The sequence below is a fragment of the Protopterus annectens genome, chromosome 9.part0 (genome assembly GCF_019279795.1).
Source record: "Protopterus annectens isolate FY-2018-M chromosome 9.part0, PAN1.0, whole genome shotgun sequence".
Taxonomy (NCBI): Eukaryota; Metazoa; Chordata; order Ceratodontiformes; family Protopteridae; genus Protopterus; species Protopterus annectens.
In genome coordinates this window covers 640,408,705-640,429,934 of record NC_056743.1, presented here as the reverse complement: position 1 = coordinate 640,429,934, position 21,230 = coordinate 640,408,705, and the positions used below count along the sequence as shown (strand labels likewise).

At 40.9% G+C, this 21,230-nt stretch overlaps 1 protein-coding gene across 3 annotated transcripts in view; it reads left to right on the top strand.

Annotated features, from left to right (window-relative positions):
- The first annotated feature begins 296 nt into the window (after nt 1-296).
- Nucleotides 297-21,230, top strand: part of EHMT2 (euchromatic histone lysine methyltransferase 2) — a 1,701,692-nt gene continuing 1,680,758 nt past the window's right edge. For all 3 annotated transcript variants that reach the window (XM_044083219.1, XM_044083218.1, XM_044083217.1), the window contains exon 1: nt 297-385. In XM_044083219.1, the coding sequence (XP_043939154.1) occupies nt 365-385 (21 nt within the window). In that variant the 5' untranslated portion in view covers nt 297-364. The remainder of the gene's footprint in view (nt 386-21,230) is intronic.

The window sequence follows — 21,230 nt, the reverse complement described above, 5'->3', positions numbered from 1 at the left end:
CTTTTCAAAACTCTTTTTATAACCCTGATGGTATCATTCTTGCGACTGCATGATCTTTTAATATCCTTCTGTATCATATTCATTCCTCAAAGAAAGCAAACCAAAAAACAGCTGCTTTCTTATCTGCATGTTACCATCTCAGAAATGAAATACAAATAAATGTACGTGCTAACACAGCAAAAGAAATCGTTTCACTTGTGCTTTACGAAATTAAAACCTACGCTTTACAGGCGCTGTTACTTTCTGTTGATATACCCTTTAAGGGGTGACGCCATCGCGTTCGCCGGCTGCGGTGCGTCGCTACGCCGCCGTGCCTGTTGTGGGACTGCGAGAAGGGAAAAAAGGGTTAGGGATTTGAAGAGGGATGGCTTCGTTGGAGGCAAAGGTGAGCACGGTTATTTGAATGTGAGAAAAAAAAAATCAGGAAAAGCAAAGCATTTGGAGCGGTACTAGTGGAGCAGAAATGATGCAAGTTGTGCACTTGGTACTGGAGTGGAAGTATATGAGAGTACAGGGGTGCTGCATCAAAATCGCCTTTTTTTCCGTTTTATAAACGAGGGTGAATGAGGATGGTTTGTGCCTCCTGTATTTAAGAACCTAGTTGGAAAGAGGTTAGCAGCAAACACGCTAACAAAGCCTAAAGGTACTATACAAAACAGCTGAAAGTGTGTGAAGTTAACGAGAGTGCATAGGACACAGCGAGGGCTTCCAGCTGTTAGAACATCGGGATAAGGCATCGCGGTCTGTAACTACCATAAGCGGTCTGCCCACAACATCTTTTGGGAGGGTTTGTGCAGCAAGTGGTTTCAGTGTTTGTCATAGGTATTATTTACTATCGGAACTTTGGAGTGGTTATGGGGGATATTAGACCTAGGTCATATAAATTAAGAATATATGGTGCACTGTCTTCAGAATTGCACGTATTGTGCATAATAGCATGTAATGTCGTTAAGGAGTTTTGCAACTTTTGCACAAAAACCTTGCAACTGGGACGGACCATGTCTAAGTGTATGTTGACATTATTGCATGCTTTACGTCTGTGCATTATTTTGCCTCTTGCCCTTTTGCACTGAGGTTTGCGGTAAGTAATGCTGGACATTAGAGTTTCATACTACTAAGAAAGTGCACATTGATGAGAAACCAAAAACTTGTATTACAGTTACTTTTAGAGTAATAGTATAAAAGTGTTTGTGTTTGGATTTTGTCCAATCGAGCAAAAAAGTTGCTTTCTGTGTGTTATTAATTTTATGTTTATTTCGGTGTGTCGATTTTCCACTGCTGTTGTATTTCATGTTCAGTTGCTGGAAGCTCTGCTTTCAAAACGTATTGTTGAGCAATTGATAGTTTGTGTTCTTATGAGAGTAAATAATCTCTGGTGTACAAGTAGATCCTACTTGTCTTTTTCTTTTTTTTTAACATCTTTTTTGTTTATTGTGCCAGATTTTAATATGTGTCTGTTATGGTGATGGTTAGCATCCCCCACTGATTCAAAACTACTCTTTGTTTTACCTATGTGTATATGCTCTCTCTCACCCTCCGGAAAGGTATTGCAATAGGACAAAACCCATCATTTATGGAACAATTAATGTCTGTTTGCTGTCGAATCTAACTGTTACGGAGTAAGCCATTAGCTGACGAACTAGTAGAAGAGCAACAAGAAAGTAAAAGGGAATGGTCTTTTAAATGTATTGTATGCTGCATGTTGCATATAATATAAACAGGATTCTCTGCACCTGCTGCTTTTAATTTCTCTAAGTCTTTTGGGTTTCTAATACCATGACTGGAATGCACCCAATTCCTAAGTCAAAGTGCAATAAGTTCATGAAATTACTGTTGTTTCACTCTCTTTGATGTTAGCCAAACGTGCTCTTCGTAGCACCCGCATTGTGCCCAGTAATGACTCCTTCTGCAAGTCATATGGTTTTACATGAATTGGTAACATATATCTAAATACGATTGTAATTATGTTTTATAAGACCAGTTGCTCCTACTACTATTGGAACTGTCTTGGTATCTTTCTTCCACATGGCTCTAGTTTCTGCCTGCAGATCAAGGTATTTTATGACTTTGTCTCTCTCTCTGTACGCAAGACACTGTAGTCACTAGGTGTGGTGAGATCAATGCTACTTTTGTCTTCTTTTCTTGGACCACTATATCTGGTTTTCTAGCATCTATGTTTTGAACTATTGTAGTGGGTGATCCCATGTGATATAAACTTCATTTTCTATGATTCTTTGTGGCTCATGTTTCCAGTGTTTTTCCACTACTTCGATACCATAATGTTTGCACAATCTCCAGTGTAACAGTCTCGCCACATTTATTATGCCTTTCAGTATACCATTAGTGCGTTGCAACAAGGTGTGTGACTGTTTCCAGTTCGGCTTTACAAAACTTACATATGTCTATTTCTTCCACATGTTCAATGGACTTTGTAAACCAGCATGTACATAGCCCACTATCTTGGGCTGCCAATGTTAACCTTTCATTTCTTGATGTGCATTTCATCTCTCCTTAACCATTCCTGCATTTGTTCTTGATCAATATGAGGCTATTCCAGAAAGTTTTCTATACTTGCAACTATATTTGTGTTTTCCACATTTCTTGCCTTCTCATCTGGCCCTTCACCTTATATTCTTTCTTTTGTTTTGTAGCGCATTCAGTTGCTGCCTGTTTTTTATCTACTTATGGTTTGGTTTCCATTCCTACTTGACGTCGATATGCTTCTAAATTAAGCAGAGATGTCATCTTGGATTTATTCTCCTCATGTTTCAAAATTTTCACTACATTTGAAACCTGTGAGGTCAGCAGATATGTGTGGAGTCCCACTATTGCAGATCCATGTAGTCAATTTCAAGGAGGCCCATCCCTCCTTCGGAACGAGGAATATATAATCTTGGTACACACTGATTTTTTTTTTATAAATCATTTGGTGAGCATGAAACATCCTTCCTTCTTATATCCAATCTATCTAACACGTTTTGGGGCCAGTCAGTTACTCAAGAACAAATTAATTTATGGCTTGGATCTTGTTCCTAGATGTTCATGCTGTTTTCAGGATAATTTAAGTCTTCTAAAGTACTTCTTACTGAGCTTTATTCGCATTTGTTCATGTTTTATTGCTGATCCTTCATCAGTTCCCAAGTATTTATACACTTTTTCTTGCTCAAGTATATCACATTCTTGTCCCAAACTGATATTCTGGTGCTGCAGTTTTCCTTTTTTAAAGGTTACTTTTGCATGTTTATCAAGACCAAATGACATTCCAATAGCATCTGAAAACATTTTGACAACCTGCAGCTGTGTTTTCAGTTCCTCATCTGATGAGCTATACAGTTTTAAATCATCGACAAAGAGAGGATGAGAAGTCATTAGACATTGTTTTCTAGAAGCCAAATTACAGTAGCATTGTCTGCAGTGTTATGGTGAAGTATATTGAATCAGTGACTGTTTCCTAATCTGAATTAATAGATTTTTATTTATTGTTTGTTTCATGTTAACTGAGTATTATTCAGATTTTACTGAGAGACCTGTGTTGGTAGTTACACTGACTAGTTGAATTTTGTTATGAAGCAAGTACCAGTTTACCACCTTATCGGGCAGTTATTCTGAAGCAAAAAACTTCAGAGTTGTGACGGTACCAATGCATTGTGCATATTGGACCATGAGATCATGTGGCTCTTGTGAGGATTACAGCCGCAGTCTTTCTGATTTTCTTTGCTTGTTTTGGAAACTGTAGTTGCATACTGTGCATCTCTGACTTGTTTAACTAGAACAGTGCTCTTCAATTACCTGCAAATGAGCGTTGATCTGTTAAAAGAGAAATGACCCAGAAATTGTAGTTTATTGGCCGTTTGGGCAGTTTTTCCATCTCTTTCTGGTTTAAAAGCCCGTGTTTGCGCTTGTTTCCCACTTTTCTTGTAACTAGTCTAGTCCAGATACAGATTTGCTGTATCCAGGACAGTTTGTAAGCTTCTGAGCTCCCCAAGCCTTTCTGTGTTGGAGGGAAGCATTCTAGCTTATCAATGGGAGTGGTAAGCACTAGGTAGTCTTATCTACCACAAGATCCAGGTACAGATTCTTAGTTTTAGCACTTGAATTTGCTTATTCGTGCTCAGCACTTGTTCAGAACTTGTTGTTAGCACTAACTAAGCTACAAATTACTACTGCACTCAACTTTCCTCTCTACCTAGAGGAAAACAGATTTTGTACTTATTTTCCTCACTTGCTTAGAGAAAAACAGTTCTTATACTCTCCTCACTTGTCTAGAGGAAAGTAGTTTTTTATTCAGGCATGTCCAAGGGTCAGCTGCCAGAGTTCTCTCCTGTCTATCTGATGAGTCTGGGCATCTTGGGGCAATGTAGCAATTTCCTCATGTACACAGACAATCCTGTCCTCCTACCACTCAACATTACAACCTGTGAGAGATGCAGTTATCTAGCCAAACTGGATGTAAAGCACTCTCCAACCAAGGCTGAACTTGACAGTCAAGAGGAGAAGTTAAACACTTGCACCACACTCATCACATAGTCTCCCTAAACCTACACCACCAAAATCCACACATAGAAACACAAAAACATTTGCAGAGGCTCTCAATGATAATCTGCTCAAGCAGCAGAGACCTCCAAAGCAGAAATGCAAGCAACCTCTACCCCCCCCAACACAACCCAAATGACACACAGCCCACAGACTCAGTGTGCCAATAAACCACAGCCTATAAGGCAAAACAATGTACCCAACACACTAGTCATAGGTGACTCCATAGTCAGACACACTGATGTCCCACTCACCAGGCCAAACTAAACAAGGAGAAGGTTACTGTCGGGTGCCAAGTTCTGCCACATGACCCATGCACTCAGGTCACTCCACAAGTACAGATATGATTCTGTCATTGTCCATGTTGGTGTGAATGACCTGAGGACGTACCTCCCTGGACTACATGGAAAGAGACATGGAAGAGCTTTCTAATCTTGTAGTCCAGGCAGGTATGACCCTAGCTCTGAGTAGCATCCTGCTATTGCCCAGAATGATACTGCAGTACAAGGAAAAAATGATTGACTTCAACAATTGTGTAAGCTTCTGGTGACATTCTAAGGGGATCCAGTACCGTTCTGCCTGGGACGACATGGTTGACAGACCACGATGCTTTGCCAGAGATGGCCTGCACCTGTCTCCCCTGGGATTCCGGATACTGGCTAGGGGTCTTGCTGCCCCTATAGTGCCTTTTTTAGGCAAGGTTCAAATGACAAATTCACCACCGTAACAGAAACGGGCAAGCAAAAACTAAGGGTAATGCTACTCAATGCTAGAAGTCTAAATCTCAAAGTGCACTCACTCAAGGCACTCCTTGAAATGGAGAACATTGATATCTGTACAGTGATTGAGACCTGGTTCAAGGCTCTAGAGAGCACCCCTGCGTTACCAGGCTATAACTCATACCACACTTTTCGGCCATCTAACCTGGACCAGAACACCAAAGGCGGAGGTGTGACCATATTCATTAAGGATATCCACACCTCCAGGCTAGTCGCGCAGCATAATGCATCCGAGGTTATCCAAGTGCAACTAACTCTGAGTAAAACTGCAATCCATATTGTAGCTTGCTACAGATCCTCCACCATGCCCCAGGATTTCCACTCCTCTTTTCTTGATGTACTAGAAAATATTAGGGTTCAACCAAACACCCTAATAATGGGCGATTTCAACTACCCCACCATTAACTGGGAAAACTACTCGTGTACCAACTCCTTCTCTCAGCACTTTCTTTAATTCATTAATTCTAGTGCCCTGGCTCAACTTATCCACACCCCCACCAGGGGTAACAGTATCCTAGACCTAGTCATAACCAACATGAATGACTGGTGTTCCACACCTGAAGTCAACTCCTCATTGGTCAGGTCTGACCATAAGCTAATCACCCTAGATATCCGCATCCCGCCCCCACCCACCGTTAAGGAAACCATGGTAAAAAATTTTTCCAAAGCCAACTTCATGCTTCTTAAGACAGAAGTGGCAAACTTCATGACACCCATGCAGGTAGGCAATACAGTTAGGACTGCTGAATCCTACACAAATGCACTCTATAAGCACTTACACAAGTGCATGGATCGTGCTATCCCAAACAGAACCAAGATGCTATCCTCAAAAAAAGGAAGCCAATCTGGTGGTCCCCTGCCATAAACAAACTCTACAACAGAAGGAAGACACTGTTTCAAAAGAGAGTAAAATCCCATGAGTGGAGGAGCTCTCTGGTCAGCCTCAGTAAGAAGCTGAGATACTTATAAGATCCTCTAAAGCTAGCTATGGAAACAAAATCGCCACTGATTCTAAGGGCAGCCACAAAGCATTCTATAGCTATGTCAGGAATCTCAATGGCATCACCCGGATCTACTCTGAGTTAAAACACAACGGCATGAAAATTACAGAACCAACTGATATTGCCAACATTCTAGGAGATAGATTCAGTGCTAACTTTACACCCATCACAGCCCCTAAAGGGCCCATATCTATACAGGAAGAATGCAGAGTCCCTGTAATCACATCTATGCAGGTAAAAGGTGCACTTTCTAAAACCAAAAACACAGCATCCATGGGACCGGACAACATCCCAGGCTGCATTTTACACGAGCTTCAGAACGAACTGGCTCCCCACCTAAGCACCATGTTCAATCATTGTCTCATGTCAGGCTTTGTGCCCACTGAATGGCTCACAGCAACAGTTATCCCACTCCACAAAGGGGGAGCCACCACTGGTCCTGGGAACTATCACCCTATTAGCCTGACGAGCCTGGTCTGCAAGGCTATGGAACGTATCATCATGGAACTCATAAACAAAGACATTGGTAACCACCAAATTCTGGACCCCACCCAGTTCGGTTTTGTGAAAGGCAGATCATGCCTTCTGAACCTGATCGACTTCTTTGAGGCAGTCACCAAAGCCGTAGATGAGGGTAAGGTGGTTCACACAGCCTATCTTGGCCTCGCCAAGGCTTTCGACACCATCCCCCATTCTGGTATTATAGCTAATCTCACTAAACTAGGTATAAATCCCTATGTCACAAGATGGGTTGCCAACTGGCTCACTGACGGAACCCACACTGTAAAAGTTGTAGACTCCAAATCTGACTTCAAACCAATGACAAGTGGAGTACCACAGGGTTCAATCCTGGGACATCTCCTGTTTGGTATCTACTTCTCTGAACTACAGGCTAACACAGAAGGCTTCTGGCTAACGACGTTCGCAGATGACTGCAAACTAGGAGACATAGTAGAGTCTCCAAATGATGTGGACATCCTACAGAAGGGCCTCACTGAGACAGATGCCTGGTGTCAGAGCCACGGCCTCAAGCTCAATGCCAAAAAGTGCATTGTCATCCCCTTTGGTAAAAACTCTGTACCCATGAACTGCCACATAAATGGCAGTCTACTTAATGCCGAATGTGTGAGAAGAGACCTTGGGACCCAGGTGGACAGTAGTGTCTCCTTTGATAATCACATCGCCACAGTATTCAGGAAATCCTTCTATGTGGCACACCCCATCACAAAAGGGTTCTCATCCAGTAAAAAAGAAGTCATTGTTCCCTCTACTCGGCACTCATTAGACCCATTATAGAGTACAATGCCTCTTTTGGAATGTACCTCACAAGACCTCTGCACCAGCTGGAAAGGCCACAGAAGTACCTCACAAAGAGGATTACTGTCCTCAAACAGATGCCCTACACTGACAGTCTCAAACATCTCCAGCTTTACTCTGTACCATATCACCTATTCCGAGGAGCTCTCTGCCTAACATATAAAGTTATGTTAAACCCAGAGCTGTTGGACATGCTACACCTAAAGAAATCCCAATCCCTCCGAGCTACACGCTCTAGGGACCTAAACCTTGTCACTACAATAAACAGGACATTCTGGAGGGATAGATTTCCTGTCTCAGAGACTTCCTATACTGTGGAACAAGCTACCCATCTATGTCGAGCAAAGTTCCTTATTAGCACTCTTCAAGAAAAATCTTGATGAGTAGATGGGAAATAGAAAATACACCCCGGGGATCACTTATGTGGCTCTGCTCGACAGAGGCACAGGAAATTAACTTTCTTTGGTGGCATAAGCCAGGGAACCTTGTTGGCTAGGCTTACTTAGGCCCTTGGGCTGATAGCCTAGTACCTACCTATTAACCTATAAACCCTATAAACCTATGAATGAGGTATCTGTATAGTATTAAATGACTGGTGTTGTGTTGTGGGAGTATTACTGTGTGGTTTGACTGTTTGGTCATATTTAGAGATTATAGAAATTTCAATGCAGTATAGTTTGGAGATCACTTGCACCTTGCAAGTGCCCACCTTCATGATGTACGCCCTGCTTCCAAAAGTGTAAAGCAGGTCGGAGCAGGAATGAATTTGCAGATACCAGTCTAGTTATCAGAGATGTCTTGAGAGATTTGAGGAGGTCATTTGTCCTTTACATGTAATGGCAATTAAGCCCAAGAGATGGTGTGTTGTGCAGTTTGTTTCTGTTGGTTATGTTGTGTGTATGTTGGTGGAGAACAATTGTTTTGTGGAGGTTTAAGAGCTCAAGGCATGTCGGTCCTTAGTGGCTCATATTTAATAAGAGACCATGTGCGCAGATAGGGTTTCAAGCCTATTGTCGTAACTAATGTCTTCAGACAAGTTCTTAGGTTTGTACTAGGCCAATGGTCCTGAAGCCTTTACAAGTCTAGCTCATAGAAGTGCCCTGGCATCATGCCGCTGTTAGTTCCTGGTGTCTATGTCAAGTAGAGCCACTGGAGTGACCCCCCCCCCGGGTGAACTTTCTATTTCCCATGCACTCATCAAGATTTTTCTTGAAAAGTGCCAGTGAGGTGCACTGTTTGACATGTATGGGAAGTTTGTTCCAGAGCATGGGCGGTCTCTGGGTGGGCAGTCTCTGGGTTATGACCCTGTCCCTCCCGCATGTTCTGTTGATTGTGGTAATGAGGTTGAGGTCCCTGGAGCGTGTGGTGAGAAGGGATTGGGATTTCTTTAGGTGTAACATTTTTTAACAGGGCTGGGTCAGACATGGTTTTGTAAGTCAAGCAGAGCTCTTCTCTTAATAGACCATCAAAGGAGAGAATCAAACCCTGTATCTCGTTTCTGAGGTAAACACTTTAACTATTATGCTTTTAATTGGGAGCCTCTAGGACCTTTCCAGCAACACTCAGTGTTTGGATAGGTATATGCAGAATGGGATGTTTTTCTCTAACTGGTCACATTAGATCGAAGTGTAGAGAAAAAAAATTTCTTTTGATTTGGATGGCATGGTTTAGGTATCACTTTGTGTGTGTGTCTTTTTTTTTTTTTTTTTCTCTTTCTCTCTATGACTTATGAGTCATAACAGAGTCCCAGAGTGACCCTGCAGACAGCTACCGCTGTTTGCAGAGCTTACAAGGCAAAGAAGAGGAATCGGATATGTTTGCTATGTTTAGATAGGATTTGTTCTGTACTGATTTCTAGATGGTGGTCAAAAGAGGGAGGTGTTGGGTATGGTGAAAAGATTCCTTGATTATCCTGTAAGACTTGAATTTGGTATTAGCTGTGCTGGAAACTGTAGATGAGTATTTAACGACTGTGACAGTACTGTACTTTTTTTATTTAATTTTAGCCATTTTTCTTTATACCTTAGGTTCCGAGGATAAGTTCTTGTTCTGGTGAAATGACCACTATCTACTACTTCTGTGACCTTTTCAGAGAAACTTTAGAGACATAATCTGTTCATGGCAAACCCAAATCATTGTAAATCTAGTTGTATATGGTTTTTAATATTGAAGTTTATGAAGTCAAATATGCTTTCCATGCCTTTACCATTTAGGTTAGTTAGTCCTTGGCCCCCTGGATCTGTGATAGTGCCTCTTTGTGAAGGAGCATCATGATAGCTGTTCTGTAAACTTCAGGGCCGTACCCTTCTATTAGGCTTAACAGGGTTTGTGGAGGTGACAGGAGAGCATGTTTGGTGCTATTTTTTTTTGAGATCTAGATACGTTGTCTGGTCCAAGAGAGTTGGTATTTTTGTTTTTTGAGACCACATTTAGGGTATGTTCCTTTAAAATCTTGGGGGTGTTAGGGACTATGGGATAGCTAGACATTTTAGGTTAATTTATCTGCAAGTGTATATGTTGTGTTTTTAAGGTCAGAGTGTAGTGCCAGTTTTGGACTAGCTGAGACAATTAAGTCCTTATAATTATCTTTGGCTTCAAATGATAGTTTTTTTGTGTTTTGCCTCAGTTTTCATGATGGTTTTTAGTTCTTTGGTGTTTTTGATTAAGCTCTTCACTGATCTTTTTGATAAAGTCTTTTAATGTGACTAGATTTGTTATAGGACTGTAAAATTGTTTTATGCACAGCTTTTTGTTAAAGTTTTTATTGTTAATTTCCCATTGTATTTGTTTCTGTTGGGACACACAGGTCTAAAACATATTTCTCAACCGTTCCTGTTTTGGTAAATTGATTTCCTGTTTTGGTAAATTGATTTAGTCCATCACACACAATTTTTCTAACTCCCCTTCATCGCATGTGTTTTTAAGCTGTCTAGCACTCTCAAATCTACACTACACAACCAATGTGTTCGTGGCAACAATTTAAAAAAAAAAGAGGGCACAAGTCTTGCATCTCCCTTTTTTCTTAAAGTGGTTTTCCAGTGTTAGTAAATGCATTGCAGTTTGAGTCTGGTGCCATGATGCATATGTACACTTGTCTATGGGCTGTTCGACCACATTCCAAATGAATTTGGTATTTCCTAATATGATGTTAACCTTGATGCAGGTTGTGCTGTGTCCATGCACATGGGAGGAGGGGTGCAAGGTGATTGCTACAACTGAAATATGTAGCATTTTCTGACATTTTTAAAACAGATTTCTGTTTTATAAAGCAGTATGGAGCACAGTATAATAAGCTCACTGTTAATACATTAATATTAAAAAGTTGTAGTATAAGACATTTGATCTCAGTGTCATGTAGAAGGTACTATTAGGAGTTGAAGAGAAATGTTATGATGTAAGTGATGGTAAGAGACCAACATTGGTATGAGGGCATGCATGGCTTAATCCATTTTGCTTTGTAATGGAAAATTATGAAAATTAGAACATGAAAATAGAATATTTGCAAATATGGTACTGATGGATTTTAAAGTGGTTTAGGCTTGATTTTTAATTTTAACCATCGCACATTTTTGTGCTTTTGGTTAAGGGTTAGCAGTTGGATAATGTTTTGGTTTTGTCTTTTTTTTTTTTTTTGGACAGTCTTATGTTTGTTTTTAAGTGAATACCATACACGAGTAGGAACCACCACGATAAAAAATAATATGATGACTGCTAGATAAAATATCAACTCATTTATTGTATAAAACAAAAGAAAAAAGACAGATGAGCGCTTTCATGTACACACTAGTACGCTTCTTCAGATCTTAATATCTACATTTTACTGATCCCTTTTATACAGGAATTCACATTCAAAAGCAATAATTGATTAGTCAATTAAACAATTAAATAATTCATTAAAAATGCAGTACAACAATGGGCGTTTTATAGCTGCCTGGTATCACTATTAGTTCTAGTGGCAAGAAATCTCAACAAATAAATGAATTAATGAATAAATAAAAAATTCTTTAAATTGCTGTCACTCTCTAAAAACAAAAACTATATGTTTCATGAGACGGAAAACCAAGACAAATACGTTACAAGTACTTGCTTACAGCAAACCAGTATTCATCACTTCTAACACATGTTTATCCCCTAATATGTACATATGAAGCATGTATAAAATAAAATAAGTGTGAAATACAGAACAAATATATATATTGGGATCGCTACATAACATGTGTAAGTACTTTATATATCACATTACTTCATATAGAAAATCTCATTGTAAACTAATAATAAAGTCTATTACTAAGTAAAAACATAAAAAATATATATATATATATCCAAATAAATGAATACTTAAATGAATACATAAATAAATAATGATACATCATATAAAACAAACTCATAACTAATGTTGAAAGAGGGTACTACATATAGTGAGATTGATAATAATGCATTATCAGGAATATTCATGAAGGAATTTATGATTTATTAATGTGTAGACAAATAGGTCAAGAACTGTATGATTATTTTTATGTTAAATAACCTATTATTCCATGTATCAAGGGACTTCCTAAAGTGCATAAGAAGACGTTTCCGTTACCCATGCACCCTATAGTATCTGGAGAGGGGTGGGCTACGGAGACAATATCTGTATATATAGATAAGACCTTAAGTCCCATGGTCAGAATGATTTCCACCATACTAAGGGATACTTACCAACTAATAGATATGCTTGAACAGTTTTCTATTGATTGGAAAACAGATACCTGCCTTTTAGTTGCATTAGATGTAAAAAAATCTGTTTACATCGATCCCTAATGAATATGGCATTGAAGCCATTAGGGATCTGTTGAACCATGATGTCAGTTTTAGGAAGGATCAACAGGTATTTATATGTGCCCTATTAGACATTGTTCTTTCAAATAATGTCTTTGTTTAGAGACAAGTTATATTTGCAGAAATGGGGTGTCGCCATGGGCACCCCATGTGCAAATACGTATGCTAACCTGGTGGTCTATTACTGGGGAAAAAAAACATCTTTTTTAACAGCAAATATTATGATAAAATCTCGTTCTGTAGGAGGTTTGTGGACGATATCCTTATGTTTTGTAAGGGAACCATGGAAGAAATAAAGGAATTTTTATTAGTCCACTACCAGCTTTTTGAGATTTACAATGGATTATTCCAGTGAAGTTATAAGTTTCTTAGACATTAATATAAGTATAGATAGACATGGTAAAGTTTTAACATCTATATAAAGAAAACCATGTTGGAAAAATACTTTACTTCAATTTAGCAGCATGCACCCCTGTTATATTTTTTCTAACATAGTCAAGGGTCAATTTATTAGATTAACCAGGTTATATAAAGTGAGCAATGAATTAGAAGAACAGGCTGATATAATGGAACATCTTTTCATTGAGAGAGGATATGATAGAGTTATGGTGAAAGAAACCAGGGACATGATACTTAACAAAGATGGTAATGTAGATAGAAAAGGGTATATTGGGTCCAAAGGCTATACATCAGCTACTGAGGAGATGAAGGATATGAGAGTAACTTTTACTACTAGATTCACTAATGATAATAAAGAAATAACAAGGATCATAAGAAAGAATTGGCATACACTAAGAATAGATCCGTTTATTGCGGATATTGTAGGTGAAATACCCAAGTTCACTTACAAAAATAGTAAAAATTTGAAGCGGTTACTTTGTATAGAACATGAACAGCCTTTAGTTAAACAATGTCCAGAATATAATGTGAGGATGGGCACATATCCTTGTAGGAAGTGTAATAGGTGTAGTTTGATTACTGACTCACAGGTATTTATACATCCAGATATAGATTACGTTTTTGAACCTAGATTCTTTGCTTCTTGCAATAGTACCAATCTCATATATTTAGCTACATGTACACAATGTAAAGCGTTCTATGTTGGTTTGACAAAGAGAAGACTTAAGGATAGAATGTATAATCATTCATATGAAATCAAGAAGTCTAACCAGCAGAATGCTTTTGAGATTTTCTATATGAAGTAATGTGATTATATAAAGTACTTACACATGTTATGTAGCGATCCCAATATATATATTTGTTCTGTATTTCACACTTTTTATTTTTATTTTATTTTATACGTGCTTCATATGTACATATTAGGGGATAAACGTGTTAGAAGTGATGAATACTGGTTTGCTGTAAGCAAGTACTTGTAACATATATTATTTTTTATCGTGGTGGTTCCTACTCGTGTATGGTATTCATAATTGTTCAGCTGGCTCTTTCTTAACGAGTGAACCTTTGGATTTATAGCGGCATCTATATTTATTGGATTTGTTTTTTTTTAAATGATGTGTTGTTTATTCAGTCACTGATTTAATCATTGAAACTTATTCCAAGCATTGCCTGAGTAACTTTTCTGGAGGTGTCTTCTTACTAATTGTGTTAGATTGGGTTGTTTTGTTAGCTGCAGTACTTTCAGGTGGTAGATTTTAATGTGATGTAATGGCTGAACATTCTGAAGTCTGATTTAGAAGTTTTTAAGAATGGTCATGGAGATTTTGTTGGGAGGGTACACTGGTGGGTTCTAACTTGACGTCAGTGAGGTTATTTAATTTTTAATAAGCTGGTGTAAGGTCTGTAGTGTTAGAATATTTTGTAATTCTTTAAATGTGGATATCCTTTTTCCCGTGACCTCGAAGAGTAAGGTTGTGCCTTTGTTCTGTGGAAGTTGTCAAACGTTACAATACATTTTATGATTCTTTGGAGCTGGGCTTTGATTAGGATATGTTGACTAAGTGCATGTCTGGATATTTTGATCTGTGTGAATGGCATATTTTGTTTTGCCTGATGGTGCAAGAATTTTGAATTTCAGAAGACTCTGTGGTTTGGAAGTGATTTAGAAAAGAAAAATATAATTGTATTTATGTAACACGAAGGGCAGTCCAGATGATCATTTGTCTAGTGTAACAAAGTCTTTGGTGTTTAGTGTTGAATTACCTTTTGGCGTTTGGTCAGCTCCATTGTTTGGTTTGCATATATGCTGAACAAAAGGAGTGCAACAGCTTTGTAATGTATTTGTGTGATAGCTTGATGCATCTCATTCTAACTCCTTTATTTGTTAAGTAATTTGTTTTTAACCCAACTACATGACCTTAATTTAAATTATTTTCTTATAGTATCATTTAAGGCAAAGAGAGCAGTGCTAATTGAAAAAAAAAATGCAAAGCTCATGCAGAGAACTAGATAGTAGGTTTTTGTGATAAAGTTGTCTGATTGCTGATGAATGGTTCTCTCAAAGGCTGTTTATGTTAAATTGTAATGGATCAGAATGTATTGTGCTCAGAGGCACTACCATTTCTGTGGTGGTACTTATTTGTGTACTGGGAAAGTCATGCAAAACCCTTTTCAGTGGAGGCCTGGGGAGAAAATCTTAAAATATATTTCCAGAGCAGATTATCTTTTCCAAGTAGCAGTTACATAAATATAGTATCGCATAGAGTTGAATATGTACAATAGTAGAAATACATAAACAGTGCATACAATTATGATACATTATTTACGGTTATGTTAATAAAGCAACATTCAACTTTTATACATAAACACAAGTGATATTTGGGAAGATGTGTCAAAAAAAAAACTTTGAAATTTTGTGGTAAAGTTAACATCATACCTAGAGAGGTACTGCGCCAGATTTAGTGTCCTATACCCAGCTGGGTCAGGCAGCTGCAGTGGAATATTTTGGTTTTTGTCTAGAGTAAGTGAGAAAGTTGCACAAATTTAACCAGTGAGAAAGTTACACAAATTTAACCAATACCCAAAAAGTATCTGCCAAGAAAGGGAGCAGCAGTGACATAACTGTTAGGTTCTTTGTTTGGCTGTCAAGGCTTGATAATATTCTAACTGCATGAGTGTTGATGGAATACTGTTCCAAAGTTTGGCAACATTGCTAGAATTGAGCATTTTATAAGAATGTTGTGATTTTTAGCATGAAGCAGTGTGTTAGTCTTTGGACTGCAGACATCTGGAGGGAGCATACCAGCGGAAGAGTGGCCTTAAGGAAGGGCATTTATCTGTTTTGTAGGGAATTTTGTTGGCAGTTTTAGCTGGTTGAATTTAGTATAGTTTGGAAATTCCTTTCAGTGTAGTATATCAATTGCCCTACAGTGGTAGCATCTGTTAGGGGGAGACTTGCTGCAAATTTACCTTTTTTTATGGCATTGTTCAGGCTTGGCAACTTGAGTTGAGAGTAGGTTTGTGAAAATGATGGAAACATACACAAGGCTTGGTAGTAAGTAAGATGATGGTGTAGCTATACAAGCTTTTTCAGTAAGGTATGGTGTTACACAGTATAGGAATCCTAATTTTTGATGATTATAGTACAGTGAATGTCGAAGTTAAGACCGTCATTTGTAGTAACTCTTCAGTTTGGCACTGGTCATTAACTCTGGGTGAGGAAGAGACAATGAAGGAGCCTTTAGAATGGGACTTAGGAGTGACGAGTATTAGTTTTGTGTTTTAGAGGTTACGTAATGGTTGGCATCTATATAGCTGCCTTTCCATTTAGGAGGTATGAAATCATCATGTGTGCTTTGTAAGGATAGTTATGGCAATAACTACAGACTGTCCTTCTGTCTTAATGACTTTTGATAGGTCAGATTCATTTTTTTTCTCTCTCCCCAGTTTACTCTTAACTTGGAACTGTACTTTGACAAAGTTAAAACAAATGTGTTTTGAATGAAGACTGCACTCTGCTTGCTTTTAGTAGGAGCAAGGTATCTAAACATAAAGTAGTTTGTGCATTGTGATTTCAGGTAATTATGAATAAAGAGAAGAGAGCAAGGTTGAGCAGTGACAGTTCTGGGAATGCAGTGATGAGTACTTCCATATCTGCATACAAGTTTGGTAGAGGAAACTTGAAGTTTTGGTTTTTGAAAGTCTTTTTTTCTTTCGGTGGGGGTCAATGAAATTGAGATTTTCACGTGGGTGGCATGTGCAACATAGGTACAGCTGCTCTCTCTAGACCTATATAAAAGGCATTTATTTAACATAACTTTCTCCATGTTGGAGTAGATATATTTGCCTACCATTATTAGTAGTAAATCTGGACTTGGTTACGATTGCATGTGTGTGTGTGTGTGTGTGTGTGTGTGTGTGTGTAATATAATACGTGTGGCTGCTTATTGAAGTGGCACCCGTAAGGAACAAAAATGCAGGCGAAGGGCAGATAACTAAATCACTCTTCTCGTTTTAAACTTGTTTTATGCAGAGGCAAGCCTCGCACTGCCAGATGGGGGAGGGTAAGCAACCTCCCAGCCTTATGTATACTGTATATATCAACTCAGAGAGCCCCATACCTTTGGAGAAAGGGGAATATTTCAAGAAATAGCCAGCTTGTGCTTGGCATGTGCAAGTGTGTTTTTTTTTCGGCCTTTCAGTCACCATATTTCGGTACTCACTATGCAGGTGTGTTTAACATATAATATAGTGGGTGTACACCCACACACTTGGAAGATCTGCTTGCCTGAGCTATAGGATTGTAGCTGTTGGTTTGTGAGGTTTCATACAGTGGTTTGTGATGATCGCCATAGTTGTCCCTTTGTGTACGTTTATAATGCTTTTGCTGTGTAAGGTTGTAAGCCCCAGTGTTGCTTTCTTTTTTTCATGTTTTGTTTGCTTGTATTTTATTGGCGGGATGATGCTGTGCGAGTTTCATCCACTTTCATTTTCTTTTGATAAATCATTGTTGGGAATGATTTGTTTTATTGAGAGGGGTCTCCCATTTTGAACATTTTTCCCCTGACTTTTGCTTTAATGAATTTTTTTTTTTTTGAACATGTGGCATTTGGCTGAAAAACCTGTTTTTGCTTTAGCATTGGAGTCTGGAACTGACTGAGAAGGTCCTACAATAAAGGTTATCTTCTATAGTGTTTTTATTATGTATTTATGTACTTTTGGGTGTGTCTTTGTGTGTTGTAAGTGGTATCGGAGGATTACCAGAGACTCACTCTTTTGGACAGTGTGGCCAAAGGTAATGGTATGTGAAAGCTGCATTCAAATTGATTCTTTTTTTAAGTTGCAGGGTAATGCTGGTAATATCTAAAAGAAGGTTTTAAATGTACTTCTGATCACTAAACAGGGTGTTTGTTGGGGAAATGGATTAGAACAATAAGAGGGACTCGACCAAGCAATAATGACCAATGGAGTGAGCGTTACAGGGTGTTAACAAAGAATATAGGAGTGTTCTGATACTTGATACTGCAGGCAGAGGTCTTCCCCCACTTCTGGAAAATCCATTAATCTGAACTAGTTTACTTCATTTGATCTTCAACCTGTGGGTTTCGGATCCACATCAAATCCGACATGGCCGCATTTTCCAGCTATTGATCCGAGCTCCAATCTCCTCCCCTTACCCATAATACCCATTGTCTCTCTTCCCCCTTCAGATCTCGTTTGCCGCCAGCATAGCAACAAGCGTGGTCTGAGCTCAGAGTTTAGTGGGTGTTGTAGGTGGTCTATTTTTCGCTAATTTTCTTCTTTTCCATTTCTTTACTTCCCGCAACTGTCGGTAAAAAAAAAAAAAAAAAGTTTTTTTTTTCTCTCTTTCTTTCTGTACTTTCTAGCGTGTGTGTGGGGGGGGGCCTGGTCTGGGGATGGCAGAAGCCCCAAAAGCAGGCTTCAGAAAATGCACAGTGTGTGGCCATAGCTATCCCCAGCAGATCCCCACACTCTGTGCATGGTATGCCTGGGTGCAGACCACCGTAAGTCCTCCTGTTCTATTTGTGCTGGGTTCAACCCCAGAGTGCTTAAGGACAGATAGGACAAACATATCCTCAAATGCCTGCTTCCCTCCTCGGGGATGGCAGTCCTTTCTCCCGCCACCGGGGGAGCAGCAGCCACTGCATCTTCTTCCTCTTCCCCAGCCTCTGGGACTCAAACTCCCACCACGAGGTCCAGGGAGGGGGATAAGACTAAAAACGACAGGCCTTGCAAGCGGTCCCCCGATTACTGTGGGAGGCAGACCTGCCTGCGACAAGCAAAGTAAGTCTGCTGACTAGGCCTGGGTCTCCTCGGCTCCTTTCTCTGAGGTTCTCCCTTGAGCTTGAGGAACCCTGTAGCCGGTCCCCTGCTAGGTCCTTTCCCTGCTGGCTATCCCGACCAGTTTCCGTGGCGTCATCCCACTCAACCCGGAGCCTTAGCAAGGCAGAGATGGACAAAATGATGCGGAGGTTTATCCGCACTCAGGTCCAAATGGGGGTCTTGCCGACACCCTCTCCCTCCAGAGGGGGCTCCTTGCAACCTTTTTTTGTCCAATAACTCCTTCTCAGAACCGACCGGTGGTTTCAGAGTTTTTGGATCCAAGGACTGTCTGGGTCAAGGGGTTGGTGCCGACAGTACCATGTACCCCGATGCCAGTCATTGCCTTGAACCTGTCTGATCTGAGCTCTTGGATCCGTAGCCTTGGGGTTGGATCCGAGGGGGTGCTGTCTGCTCAAAGTGGAGCATCCCCTTCGGCGTCTCTGCTCTGACTCCCCTGTCAGGTCGGGGGGGATGGCCCCTGCTGGGAGTTTCCAGGAAGTTCGTTCCCCCTCAGCCTTCATGTCAAGACCTCTGACCATCTCGTCAGAGGGTCCCTCTCCGTACTGAGCGCGGTTCCGACCGTCTTTACGTCTCAAAGACAGCCCGTGATCATGATGCCTCAGGAAGTTCCCCTAAGGGAACAGCAAGAAGTTTGCGAGTCCTCCTCAAAGTCCCACTGAGGAGGTGTCTCGCAAACTGATGTGTAATAGGAGGTATTTGGACTCTCCACCAGAGTCCCTCACTGAAGACACAGACCTGGAGGAAGGGGAAGGTTCCCCATGGTCACCCCCGAGGATGTCTCATTTGGAGACATCATGGAGCTCCTCTGCCAGAGGGGGGAGTGGTCTGCCCCAAAACCGACCTCGGATGACTGTGTATTCCTAGAGGCATTCAGCTCAGGCCAGTCTACCTCTTGGGTGTCCCCTCCTGCAGATCCTTTAGGGATCTCATAACATCTAGGGCATGGAAGGAAGCGGACACCCTAGAGCCCATCCTTAAGCTCCCTGACAAAGTATTGAGGCCCCCGTTGGACAGGACACACTGAAACAAAGGGTCCCCAGTAGATGCGATGATGGTGGCAGTCACCACTAGGAAGGAGCTCTCCCAGGAGAGCTCCACAGTTCATCCCCCTGATCGAGAATAGAGGGTGATGGACCGTTTTGGGAAGCGGGTGTATGCTTCAGCAACCTTCTCGGTGAGGGCGCTGAACTACATGGCACACGTGATTCGATTTCAGTGAGACCTTGTGAAAGAAGTCACGGTGTCGACCCCAGAGTCCATGTCGGCGGAGGACAAGAAGGCGTTCTCCACCCAAATGGCCACTCATAAAGCTGTTGCGAATACGTCCATGCGACTGCTGTCTCATGCCACAGAGGGAGCCACAAGGGACAGCTGGGACAAGAGTTGCCATCAGGTGTCACTCCTGGCTCTGGCTGTCGGTTCTCGGAGCCCTTTAAGGCATCTTTCACCAATGCCCCTTATGATGGTTCTTCCCTTTTCAAGAAATCCATCAAAGAGGCATTAGACCAGAGTGAGTAGAACGGGAAGACACTGTCTGCCCTCGGGATCAGCTTCTCATTCCCTCAAAGATCCTTTTCCAGCAGTCAGTGAGGGATGAAAATGTGGTTCCGGAGGTCTCTTGTGTTTTCCTGGGATGCTCAGGACTCTCCTTCCTCCAGAGGCAGAGGGGAATACGATGGATGTTGCCCTCGAGGCAGAGTGGGGTCCAAGAAATTTTGGGTCCCGAGAACCGTTTTTGGAAAAACACGGGCAGCAGCCTTGAAGGGTTGCCCGACTGCTAGTCTCTGGAGGCAGTTGGGGGTTGTCTGTTGCTGCACCCAACAGCATGGGAGTCCATTACGACAGATCATTGGGTGTTGCGAATCATATCCAGAGGATATTTTGTTCCGTTCAAGGAGCTACCCTTTCCAAACAAGCACCTCTCAGACGTCCCAACCACGCAGAGGGAGGAAGCATTGTTAGTAATCGGAAAGCTGCTGAAGAAACGAGTCATCCAACTGGGCCCCCCAAGACCACTCCAGATCCGGCATTTATTCCAGGTTCTTTTTAGTGCCAAAGAAAACGGGGGACCTCAGACCCATCTTGGATCTGTCCACATTGAACCTGTCAGTAGCCAAAGCAAAATTCCAGATGGTCACTCTTCAGTCCATCCTGCCCTTTTTGCAGGCCAAAGATTGAATGTGTTCGATCGACCTCCAGGATGTGTATTATCATGTCAAGATGGACAGGTGCTCCCGGAGGTTTCTCCGCTTCTGGCTGGGAGCCAATCATTATCAGTTCAGAGCTCTTCCCTTTGGTCTCAAAACAGCCCCCAGGGTGTTCACCAAGGTGGTGGCAGTTGTAGTGGTACACCTGAGGCTTCGGGGTATTCAGGTTTTCCCTTACCTGGCAGATTGGCTCTTTGCTGTCCCTTCCAAGTTTCTACTTTGCCAAGCCAGGGATTACTTCCTTCTGCTAGCAAACAAACTGGGCGTCACCATCAATCTGAACAAGTCTTCTCTAGCCCCGATCCAGA